Here is a 13,238-nt window from a genome sequence, read left to right on the forward strand (position 1 = left end):
TTACAATACAATCGAATTATTATTTAAAACAAAATATTACAAGGGATAAATTCTATTACACATTCAATGTAAAAGCCTTTAAAATTACAATAACACGTCTCTTCCCAACATTCTCTTCTTATTAATCTTACATTTTTAAAGCACTGTGATTTTTTTTCATAGATCAGGTTAGTATTTCTTTTTTAGATATGTATTGACATTGGTTTGTTATATCTTTCATTAGAAAGTTATTGCAGATTGGCCAGGTTTAGGCTGGCCTAGAGATTATGTTGTCTTTTGAAGTCCTTCACATTTCTTGTTGGACCAATAGCTTTCTGAAGAGTTCAGGGCAAGGCATTGAGATGGAGTCTGGAATATAGTAGGCAAAAAGTGATGCTGTATCTGCTACACCAGACAAGAGCCCAAACTCCTAGCGCATATTTGCTTTGATGAACCCGGAGACTTTATACTGCTGGTTGCTCACTGTTGCATTAGAAGAGGCCTCTGAGGCCTGGATGTATATAATCCCAATTTGTTTGGTTTTATTTTTCCTTTGAAGTCAAAACATCAAAATCTTTATTGGCAGTCTCGTTTAAGCCAGGTTTTTATCAAAAAAATAGCTTCAAAACAAAAATGAGGTTTTGATCCCTCCCCCCATTTTTTTCCCCAGTGTATTATTTTAGTATGTCTTCCATGGAAAACTTTCTAATCCAAATCCAGGTGGGTTTACTAATTTTGTAGTGTACTAATCACTTGTTAAACTTCTTAATCTTTGTTCTCAGTTGGAATTTATCACAACCAGTCTTTAAAAAATTATTCTTCCCTGTTCAACCTGTAGCATTAAAGAACTTTTTCCATTAAAACTTTCATTGTGAAATGCTGATAATGCACACTTCTTTCCATTATTGACAGTTCTAAATTTCAGCTCACAATTCATGCCATCATGCCTAGCAGTTGACACAGACTTGGTCTGACATTGATTCACTTTTCAAAGCATTTATAACAAGTGTTGTTAAGCTATTTCAAGATCAGCCAGGGTGTTCCTTTTGCTGCAGGTTTAGTTTTTCTTGAACATTCATGAGCATTCTAGATACAAATATGCCAAATAATTTAAATTTTAAATCCTACATGGTGGTTCTGCTATTTACATTTCATTAGTTCCCTGTCTGCCTACCTCCCCCACTATTTTATGCTCTTTGTACCTTGGTCATCTGTAGAATTTAATGAAAAGTGGAGTAGATCTGGAATCCAAAATCTTCCCATCTCTTGCCCATTGTTTATCTTCTAAATTTACTTTCTTGTTTTGTTTTTTTCTGTGTCACATATTCAGGCCAATCAGCTAACTGCCCTTCAGATATTTTGACTGTAATGAGTGTTATTTTAAATAGTAATAATTTCCTCTTTTGTGCTTCTCTCAGAGTACATTGGCAGCTTTGGCATAATAAAATGGCAATACTAGAATACAGTTAATTCTAGTACATCTCAGAGCAAGTAAGAAAACATTGATCAGGATGAAAATGCTTTTTAAAAGGAGGATTTTAATTTTGAAAGAAGCATCTTCCTCATGTTACAGCAATCCCCCCTTGCCTGCTCTGTCAGTGTGTCTGTTTTGGAGCTCTGAGCTTCTGTTGTCAGTATCTCAGTAGATCATCTGTCAGTCTGACGTGCTAGATTGTCGAGCCATGCCTTCCTGATATACGTCACAAGGCTTGGGATTTTTTTGCCCAGGGATTAGTCAAACTGCTTTTGGAAACGCCCTCAGCTGCACCTTGTGCTGCTATATTAGTATTTACTTAGCTGAAAAATTCTTTTCACTACTGCAGCTGCTATAACAAGCCTCTCTTGGTGAGTTGTAAACAGAGGTATTGTTTTCAAGCTAATACGGTATGAATCAGTTTTATGCTGTTTTATCTTCACCTGACAGCTTGTTACAAATTCTAAATCCTATGCAGGACAATTCTGTGCTCCTTTACTGAGAAATAATTCATATTGTGTTAATGGGTTTATGCCCTAGTACTGTAAGTATAAGTAGGATTGCAAGCTTATTTTGTTCTCCTATATAAATTTCCTGGAAATAAACTCTATTAAGTGCTGTATATATTTATTTCTGAGTAAACATACATAGGATTGTTCTGGTAGTGTTTTAAATATGAATTTAAGAAAAAAAAAAGCATGGACTATTGAAATATTTATAAAACATAATATAATTGGAGCTATTCAGATAAAACTATGTATACCATGTTTATACAGACAAATACTGAAGATTGGATAATATAGCAGACCATTTCCTAAGCAATTTGCTTGATTTTTGTTGGCAGCCTGTATGCAAGCTCTGCATCTCTGGAGTCTGCTTGTCACCTGTGCAGTTGCAGTAGGAAAAGATCAAGAACCGAAGAAGCAAGGGTGCCTTAAGGTCAGCGCACAGGTACCTACTTAACAAAAAAAAAAGTATGAAGAAAAATTCTGACAAGCCTCTTAACCTAAAATTACAAATCTAGACTTCATATTTTTCCTAAGTGAGGCAGATACAAAGTTCAACACAGTTGCAAATCTAGAGGGTTTAGTAACATCAGATAATAGGCTAAGCAATTGTGAGTCTTCTTTAGAAAAATCTAAAAGACTTAGCAAGCATCTTTTTCTTTCTATGGTATAAATGCATCCTTTCCTTAAGTAATAAAGTCTATAAAGTCCGTCCAGTTTTGTTTAGATTAGTTTGCATTCACGTACTTCACAACTGAATTTGAATTGCATTTCTATCCATTGCATCATAACAGCAGTTTAAAAAAAAGAAATGTATCTAAAATGTGTGTATGATTGGCAAATAAGTATTTTTATGCTATTTTAAGGTTATGGGACTGCATTTTTCCCCAAGGACAACTTAATTTGTTAATTAAAAAGCCATTTTAAGGAACAATTCTGAATGTAACCTAGAACATAATCTCTGCAGGTTTATGATCAGTCTTATGAAAGCTAACTGCAAGGTCCTAGTATTACTTTTTTATTGTTTATCTATGTTTTGAGTAAAAATGGGAACTGTGTTAAAATATAGATATTTCATAGTGCTGTTGTAGCTGGAAAGAGGCTCTTTAAGTTAAGAGAGAATTATATTTTTATATTTTAATGAATGTTATCACTGCAGAAAGTTTAATCTTGTAATCTTGTTACTATAAATAAGCATGGAAGTGACTTTTCTTGTAAATTATGGAGTTGATAGATTTGAAAGCTGAGTAAATCTGAGATTTCAGTTCTGATCACATAACCTTAAATATGGAAGTATAACCCAAAGAATTAAATAGGCTTCATTGAATAAGTACCTGTGGGTTTATTGCTATATAACCCAATATTTTATTCAACTGGAACAATTGAAATATAAACATCATTCTAGGGCAGCCAGTTGATTAAAAACCATCTCCCTTTGCCATGTTTTCTTTTGTAAGCCAGTGCAAAATGCCTGTATGCCAGCTATTGGAAGGTGAAGACTATTTGAGTATTGAGAGATAATAGTGGGAAAGGTGGAATAGAAATCTAACAAATAAACAAGGTGGTCCAGCAGTACTTAGCAGTATGCTAAAGAAGTCATTTGTTCTTTATTCTATATTCTTTATTCTTCTTTCCAAATCTGCTCCTGTCAATGGCAATAAAGTAAACTGCTAGCAAAAGAGTCAGGAGCACAGTCCTATTCTGTCTTGTTCTCTGCTACATAGGGGCATTCCAGAATTCTGAAATGGAATTGCAAATATGAATAATTTTACCTCATATTTACTTTCATAAGATGAGGTCCTATTCTTCTGGCATTTGCTCTGTTTTATTGTAATTTGTATATGAAGGTGTTTTCATTTACATTCTTCATAAAGAGAAAAAAATCCAAGTGTATTCCTTAATTATATGATGTTCTACTAGAAATAAAGCAAATAAAATACAATACAATTTTCATGTAGAATGTAACTTGTCTTCCAGTGAGTTTTAAAGGAATTCTTCATTTGAATAAGCATGGATAAACAGATTACAGACTTGGCAAGGCTAGTGTGAATTTTTACATATGCCAGTAGTATAGGCTTTCATAGAGACAGGTATCTGTTTATAAATATTCTGTGTTTGTCCTTTCCTAATCTCATTCAGAGTATCTCAAAACAGTATCTTGTAGAACTGAAGCTTTATCAAACTTTACTGTTAGGTAATCATACTTAATTATATACTTGCAGCTAAAATCTATCAAAGTATATTATGGATATACAATTTTGTGATTACATTTAATTAGACGGTGAATATGGCAGCTTTTGATTGCTGTTTTAATGTATAATTCCTGGGTAGATAACTCAAATACTCTCTTGATGGTTTCCTATAATACATTTAAGCCAATATTAATTTGAGTTTTTTGATAAAATGGCTAGTCTATTTTTCAGTCCTGGCTTTTTATTCTTCTTCTTATATGTTTAAAGAGTTTGTAATTACTCTATTGCTATAGTGTGATTTCTTGATCTTATATTAAATACATTACTGAATATTTGGATTTTAATTATGTTGTGGCCATCTGCCTAATTATATGATTTGCCAATTACAACAGTCCTTTCATCATCATTGCTAAGCAAACATGTAAGTTTTAGTACTGGGTAAAAGGTAATTCATTAGTAATCCCTTCTGAATCTCTCAAGCAAGTTAACAATTTCAGCACAAAAAATAACATACTAGCCTGCCTTTTCATGTGTACTTAAGTTTTTTACTACTTAAAGAACATAGTTTTCTTATATAAATGCATAGTATCACATTCTAAGGGACTTAGAAAACTCATTACTTTAAAACTTTACCTTTTCATTTCTATTTAATTCTACCACCCTTATGGCAATTCAAACAGTAATTCAGGAAGGTGCAATGATAGGGTAGGTTCTTTATGTTATTGTTAGCAAACAGTTTGAAGTCTCTAGGAGTTTGGGGGGATAAGGTGAAACCTCGGCCCTTCAACAACCAACATTCTCTGCCCTGTTTTGTATGTTAGTTACCAGTGTTCGACAGTTAAGGGAACTCATTATTGCTACCCAACATTAACATGCTCAGATTACATATAAGAGTTAGTGATACTGGATCACATACCTGTTACAAACTTGCAGTTCCCTATTTACTTGCCTATCAGTATGGATTACTGATAGAAGATGGGATGCTTATTCACTTGCCACATCCTCAGCCAAGATGGGGGAATGCAGTGATTGAATGGGCTATATACAGATTCTATCTCCAAATCAAACAGAAGTCTTATTGTCCATTAAGTTAATGGTCCAGTAAACAGAAAACTGGGAAAAGCCAAAATACTGAAATAATAATTATAACAGATTGACTTTACTGCCTTGAACAGAAAATATGCATTCACCTTACCTTTGAGAAATATTGAACCATATTTTGGATGGGGCTCTTCCGTGTATATGACGTAGGACAATTGAGCCTCTCCAGAAAAAGCCTTTACCTAACCATATAACTGTACTATTCCCATTGAGTGAGTGTAATGATTGCCTACTCTAATAGACTCAGACTCACAAGCAGGAACTTAATGATATCTGATTTATTAAAGAATAGTATGCAAATACAGAGAAAGCTGAGAATTAGTAAAAGCGCACCAAATACAAACTAAAAACCCTCAGCTCAAACGTAATCCCACCCCTCGCCCCGCCGTTGCAAACTCCCCCCCCCCCCAGGTGCTGGTAACCGTTTCTGCTGATGTCCTGGGAAAGGAACCTTGAACACACGAGATAACCCAAACACATTCCAATCCAGCTACTAACATATAACAATCCCACGAGATGGAATCCTCCTCCCCTCCCAGACGAAACACGCATCAGCCAAATGACATGCGAAATGTTACAATGTACCAGCAACATTGGAACGGTGAACATGACAGTGAGAGAAATAATGGCCAAATGTTTAAAAAGTTATATTTTATGACAATAATCTAGTCTGGTAAAACAAGAAATCTCTTAAACCAATATATAGACCTAGAGTTCCATAGATTACTTGTATGAGAATAGGTTAAAAAAAGTTCTTTTCCATGTATTTATGCCAGTGGGAGAAATATATTTAAGGACAGTGAATTTTGAAAATACTTAAGCATTTGGATTTTTTAGCTATTATGAGAATTCATGTCAAAAAAATTGGTACCATAAACCTTATTTATCTTTCCTAAAACTATATGCTACATTATTTTTAGAAAGATACCACAGAAAGAATATGTGCTTTCTGTGCTAAAGCGTTCATTGGGTCCAGCCAATGTCTTATGTAATGCTCATGTGTTTCTCTTCTCCCATTCCCTTCCAGTTTGTTTGTTTTTTACACTACACCGTTTTACATAAACCAGTACCTAGATTATTTCATAATTGTGGCCATAAACAACAAGCGTGTACTGTTTTATTTTCATATTCCATTATTTTTGAGAAGCAGTAACAAAAAGAAAATGCCAAAGTAAACATGCATGAATATTCAGTAAGAGCACTGATACTGTATTTTTGTGAATATTTTTATAGGATGTTAAATAGTAATATATTCAAGTATAAACACATACATCATTTAGACTTTCAAAAACCCATCATCTGGATAAACTTCTACTATTTTCACATTTCTTTGGAAAACTTTTCAAGTTTTCTAAAGAGATTTTCAAGCAATGCAAAGCCACCTATGGAGCCATATACCTATTTTATAGCAAAAAAAATATATATATATATAGACACACACAAAATATATATATAGACACACACACACACACACACACATATACACACACATACATACATACACATAAACACACACACATTCACACATACACATACACATACATACAGCAAAGCAGGAATGACCAAAGCTACCTTCATACCTTTGTCAGCAGACATTTCTAATCCCACAGTCATAGCTATGCACATGTCTAGGACTACAAATCAATAAGCCAATTAATTAATTATTGGATAAGCAAGAAGTGTGTCACCCTTCCTCAAAGGATGTTGCCATCATGCCATTATAGTATTCTGAATGTTATTATTCAGTAGTAAGTCATCTCAAATGACTGCTGATGACCTAATTGTTTGTCACTCCCACTTGAAGTAAATAATACAGCTTCACACTGGTGAAAGACTTTTCTCTGAAGACATGCTTAGAAGTTTAGGATTTTGAATTCTCTCTTTTTGACTTACTGATTTTCTCCCATATTATTTACTAAGGGTTCTTACAGATAGTATATAAAATTTATTAATGAAATTCAGAGAGATGTGAATATTGAGGCCTGTACTCATATTCATAACAAATTAGAGTTGAATCCAAACATCAGTAGTACCTTTTAAATATTTTTATACTTAAAATTGCCATATGGAGTTGTACTATTAATATATTTGCATATACCACTATTATGCAACAGCAACATTGTGTTTGATATCTTCAGGAATTTCAAGATTTTTATTTATTTTTAGTTTAGTTTAGTTTAATCCCACCTTTATTATTTTTGTAAATAACTCAAGGCAGCAAACATAGCTAGTACTCCTTCTGCCTCCTATTTTCCCCACAACAGCAACCCAGCCGGCTTTCATGCCTAAGGCGGTATTAGAACTCTTAGTCTCCTGGTTTCTATCCCAGCACCTTAACCACTAGACCAAACTGGCTCTTTATAACTACTTCATTTATAACCACCTCATCTGTCCTGTGAAAGATAGGTTGATACTTAATTTATGTCAGTGCTGAATTAATATGTCCACTACTTTCCCTGCTTGAAAGTAGTTCAGTTTTTACATTCTTTCCCATGATAGCATTTTTGCATGTTAAGAGTCACTTACTCAACTTGATAAATTAATAATCCATTTTTTTCTACTTTTTTCAGATGCCAGAATTTCAGAAGAAGACTGTCCATATCAAAGACCCAGAAAAGGTGGAAGAAATTATCTGTGGCCTCATCAAAGGAGGAGCTGCCAAACTTCAAGTAAAGAGCAAAACATTGTTATAGAAATTAAGTGTGTAAAATGCTAATTTGCTTCATCATAGACCAAATCAGCTGCTTCCTGTTTCAGTTTGGAGCCCAGTGTGAAGCAGGATTATAATTACAATTTGTTTCAACCATGCATAAACCATGATAGTTTATTTAGCATATAAGATGAGCCCTGACTCTCCAACAAGACATCAGTGAGTGCCATTATATCTAATGACCCCTCTCTTTATTTCTGCCACAGTCATGGTATGCTTGATCTTGTGTGTGTGTGCGCGCTCGCGCAGGCCTTTTTTGCCTTTTTTTAAACTCTTCAAAGAGCTAACTTACTCAAAAGCCTCCCTAGTTTAGCTCAATGGTGGTTATGTAATAAGCATATATATTTTACTAGGCTGTATGTTGTTCAGAGAGCCAGTTTAGTGTAGTGATTAAGGCACCAGTCTAGAAGACAGGAGACTTCGAGTTCTAGTCCCACCTTAGGCACGAAGCCAGCTGGGTGACCTTGGGCCAGTCACTCTCTCTTAGCCCTAGGAAGGAGGCAATGGCAAAACCACTTCCGAAAAACCTTGCCAAGAAAAATGCAGGGAGTTGTCCAGGCAGTTGCCAGGAGTCAACAATGATTCAAAAGCACACACATACACGTTGTTCCAGTCATCTGACCCTGAGCAGCTTAGACCTTCAGAACAGTAATACTAAAAAATGAACATAACAATATAAACATGACAATGGAACATTATAATTGATAAATCCCAAGCACCAAGGAACAACCATAATGCAATCACCATCCAGGAGAGACTAAGATGAGCCCTTCATCCCCTGAAGGCATCCTGCTAAATGGCTTTATGAATGACCCACAGAGTTGGGGCCTGTCTAGAATCAGGGGAATGAAGTTACAGTATTATCATACTTTAAAAGTATCATAATTTCTTATAGACCTTTCAGTTTTACAATAAAAAAAGAAGCTTTTTACAATAAAAAAGTTTAGGGATGTTGACCATAGAATGGCAGAGTTATCTGCAGCTAGCCATGATGTTGCCAAAATGGTAAAAAGTGTGTTGTGATGTAACTGTGCAAGCTCCACTCTTTCATACATGCATTGCAAACTTGCATGCTGCTGTTAAAGAGCATAATTTGCACTGTGACATTGTAATGCAGTCATTTGTCCCCCTTGACCTCAACCCTGGTCACTCTTGTAGAAGGGGTTATCATTTTTTTGTATTTTATTACACTGTCTTTGAAAGCAACAAAGTTTACAGGTATTTTTAAAAAGTCAAATTTTAAAGGAGTGTAGTTTAAAAATGCCTGCTTTGGTTAATATAAAATTTGATTTGTTTCAACTTCTCTTACATCTTCATTTACCTACAAAATTCATCTCAAATTGTTGAATAGAAACAAAGAATACTGTGTTGTCTCCTATTTTTATTTAAAATGTTTCTATTTTTTAAAATTTTGGGCAAGGTTCTATTGTTAAAAAGTACATTCATCAACACAATATGACCAACTGTAACAGACAGTAAGCTTAGTAAGAGGTGGTAAATTTATCATAACTTTAATATAAAGATAAGGCCATACTTATTGGAAAAACAATTACAAGATTTGAACAGTGGCTTATTAACCTAGCTTTGATTAGACCATCTCCTTAGTTAAAAAAAACATTTATAGATCCTTATATAGTGGAAGGAAAAGCCGGTTAGGCACTTCTGGAATTTTAGAGAAACTGAATTGATCCCAAAAAAGCCACCCCCCCCAAAAAAGAATCCCTATAAAGCAATATTCCAAAGATATGACAAAACAGGACTATTAAAACATTTCCGTATTGCTTCCCATTAAAAAAGCCTCAAAAACTAAGCTATAAGAAAACAGCTCCATACCAAGCAGTGAGTCAGATTGGACAACCTTCAGATCATACAAGAACATATCAGAGGATTCCCAAAGCTCTTCCTTGGATGTTCTCTGTAGATCCCTAATTTGCTAAAGTGTGGCTGCAATATTTGCTAAAATTTACTGCCGTAATACAACTTTTATTCTACTAACCACAGCTTAGCATTAAGTTTGAATTCTAAATTATTGTTAATCTTAAATGATTTTCTAAAACAACAGCTTCCTTAGCTGTGCCTTACAATTGGCTTGTTTTAGTAAACCACGGTTAATGCTGATCCCAGTCTGTCATTGCTTAAATACTACCCTAAGTTGTGGCAAGTCAAAATCCAAAATAAAGGCTTCAACACACTTAAAATTAAATGAGCACACAGCCAATGAATATCTATAATACTGATTTTTCTCTTTGGTTTTACATTTTAAGTATTTAATTTAATTTTGCATACATTATATATTTCTTTATCTACTCTTTACAGATAATTACAGACTTTGATATGACGTTAAGTAGGTTTTCCCATAATGGCAAAAGATGCCCAACATGTCATAGTGAGTATCATAGGTTGCTTGTAAGAAATTTCATATCTCTCATGAAACTCAAGAAAACTTACTTTTGACTGAATACACATAGCAGAAAGGAAAAATCTTTGATTTCCCTTATAGTGCATTACTTGGCCTGGCTGTGATATATTACATTTTATTTGCTATCGTTTTATGTTTATCTCCATTATATTCTTCCAGATTCCCTGTAGTGGATTAAAGTATAAAGGATCTCATTTTAACAAAGGACACTAGGTTTGGGGGGAAAGGTTGCAGTCAAAGATAATTTCCTTCCATTAATGTGTATAATTCATGTAGGCTACTACTTGAATACCATTATTTTTAAATAACCTTAACCAATAGGAGTGTTAAAATTGGGGATTTTACTTTGTTTTTGAGTGGGTTACAGATAATCTACTGGTAGATGGGTAAATTAGAATTTTGCATTGTTTGATTTGCATATACTCATTTCTAAAACCTTTATGAACATTTTTCAGATATTATTGACAACTGTAAACTTATTACAGAGGAATGTCGGGAAAAGGTAATTTAAAACTGACAAGTTGGTTTCCCCTATTCATTATCAATTCCTATTGTTATGAGAGGCTTATATTATTTATTTCACACTTTGCATAGAATTGTAATGAAGTACAGGTAAACCTCGACTTACAATCATTTGTTCAGTGCCCATTTGAAGTTGTGACAGTGCTGAAAGAATGGTGGTTACGACCATTCCTCAGAGTTCCGGCCATCCCAGCGCCCCCACAATCACGTGAACACAATCTGGGCACTTGGCAACTGGTTTGCACTTACAATTGGTGCAGTGCCCTGTGATCACCAGCCCTCGCCATGCCCCCTTTGCACACCCTCCCTGACCCTTGCTGTGCCTCCCTTGTGCACACCCTCACAACATCCCCAAGCCTTGCTTTGCCTCCCTCGTGCACCCCCACACACCTGGCCCAAGCCTTGCTGCTCCTTCCTCATGCCCTTGCACCTTCCCCCACCTGGCAGCAGCCACTTAACTGCCTGCTGGCCTGCTTGCAAGCCGCCTGGGATTTGCAACTTCCTGCTGGTTTCCCCACTAACTTGGTTGTGGAAAGCCAGCAGGAAGTTGCCTTGCCTAACAACCGTGGGATTCAGTTAACAACGGCAACCAGGACTGCAGGGATTGCCATTGCTAAGCGATGCAGTCGCACTTTACGACTGCATCGCTTAACAATCGAAATTCCGGTCCCAATTGCCATTGTAAGCCAAGGACTACCTGTATACTTTTTCTGTTTTAAGGCCATTTGCTGCTTTTTCTGTGTGACTGTACCTGTTTATATACTTCTTAACTGAATATTATATGTAATGTACTTACATGAAGTACTGGGGATATATATCAAAACTAAAGAAGCAAGCAATTTAGATTATGCAGTTATAAAAAAGGTGTTACAGAGATAAATAGTAACTGATCGGTTTTTTTCTAGTTATTCCAGCTGAAAGAAATATATTATGCTATTGAAATTGACCCTAGTCTTACAGTTGAAGAGAAGTATCCTTACATGGTTGAGTGGTGAGTTTGTGAAAGGTGACCAGTTTGTTTACTGTTAGAGTTGAATGCTTGCAACTGAATAATTAAGCAATTGTTGATAAGAGCACCCATTTACGTATCGTGTCCTGATAAGATACAAAATCTGTTTTAAGTGCACCATTTGTGCCAAAGATGTTTGTAAAGGAATTAAAGGTCTTGTTCTAAATTTTGCCTCTTAGCTCTCTTGCATTCTTTAAGTAACAGTTTCCAAAGTTCAAGGTGTCCTCCAATACTGAAAAGGATTTTGAAAATGTATAATGCCAATATAGTTTTACATATATTTGGAAAAATAAATAAGATACAGTTTTTGAGAGGTAAAACCACTAAAGTATTCAAAGCCTTCCAAATATAATGGGTAGAATAAATTGTTTCCTCCATATATTTCAGCTTTAGCTCCCATCAGCCCCAGACAGCATGCCCAATAGCAAGAAATTGTGGGAATTACAATCTAAAACATCTGCTGGAGATCAGGCTTCCTATAGTTAATATAAACAGTATGATTTTTATATTGTCCCTTTTGGATTAGTTTGCACTAATTCTGTGAAATTTAGCATGTGTCATCCCCTCATAAAACTAACTTACTAATCCATTTTTGTCTCTCTTTTTTTTTGTCCATTATGATTGCTTTATCCAAAACTGCTGTTACTGCATCATATATAAAGATTTTCAAATAGATATCAAAGATTGGCTGATTCCAAAATCTATTTATATTATTTTTCTAATGGACAGAAAGCCCCATAGAAGACCCAGGTTGGTGTAGTGGTTAAGGAACCAGGTTAGAAACTGGGAGACCATGAGTTATAGTTTCATCTTAGGCACAAAGCTAGTTGGATGACCTTAGAGCAGTCACTCTCAACCCTAGAAAGAAGGCAATGGCACACCACTTCTGAAAATCTTGCCAAGAAAATGGCAGGGACTAGTCCAGGCGGTTGCCAGGAGTCAAGACTGGCTCAAAGGTGCTCATGCATATACACAAATGTTCTAGCCTATAAGAAAAAAGCTTTTTAACATTTCATTTTTAATCTAGGTACAACAAATCCCATGCTTTGCTTATTGAACAAGGATTACAGAAGGACAAACTTGCTGAAATTGTGAGAGAGTCTGATGTTATGCTGAAGTAAGCATCTATTATTCCTGTTTTGTGTAATTGTATACAAATACATCAGAAATAGAAAATTGCATGAAATGTTACATGCTCATTTATGTTCCACTGTGGACATAATTTCCCTTGCATTGAGTGGTGCGTAAAGTGCTTCCATTTGGTTGGTTCTCCTGCTGTAACTCCTGTATGCAACAGATTGAGCTTCTTGTTGTGTCAGCACAATG

The 13,238-nt window shown here is 35.1% G+C and overlaps 1 protein-coding gene across 8 annotated transcripts in view; it reads left to right on the forward strand.

Moving 5' to 3' along the window:
- The window catches only part of NT5C3A (5'-nucleotidase, cytosolic IIIA), a 34,157-nt gene that overhangs the window by 15,150 nt on the left and 5,769 nt on the right, over positions 1-13,238 (forward strand). For 3 of the 8 annotated variants that reach the window (XM_063304057.1, XM_063304056.1, XM_063304053.1), the window contains exons 2-7: positions 2,298-2,404; positions 7,823-7,921; positions 10,279-10,348; positions 10,837-10,883; positions 11,809-11,894; positions 12,940-13,029. In XM_063304057.1, the coding sequence (XP_063160127.1) occupies positions 2,303-2,404; positions 7,823-7,921; positions 10,279-10,348; positions 10,837-10,883; positions 11,809-11,894; positions 12,940-13,029 (494 nt within the window). In that variant the 5' untranslated portion in view covers positions 2,298-2,302. Of the gene's footprint in view, positions 1-1,739; positions 1,864-2,297; positions 2,405-7,822; positions 7,922-10,278; positions 10,349-10,836; positions 10,884-11,808; positions 11,895-12,939; positions 13,030-13,238 lie in introns of those variants that run through there. The other 5 variants (XM_063304051.1, XM_063304059.1, XM_063304052.1 and 2 more) reach the window with 4 other exon arrangements.

Source organism: Candoia aspera, chromosome 4 (genome assembly GCF_035149785.1).
Source record: "Candoia aspera isolate rCanAsp1 chromosome 4, rCanAsp1.hap2, whole genome shotgun sequence".
In the NCBI taxonomy this organism is placed as follows: domain Eukaryota; kingdom Metazoa; phylum Chordata; class Lepidosauria; order Squamata; family Boidae; genus Candoia; species Candoia aspera.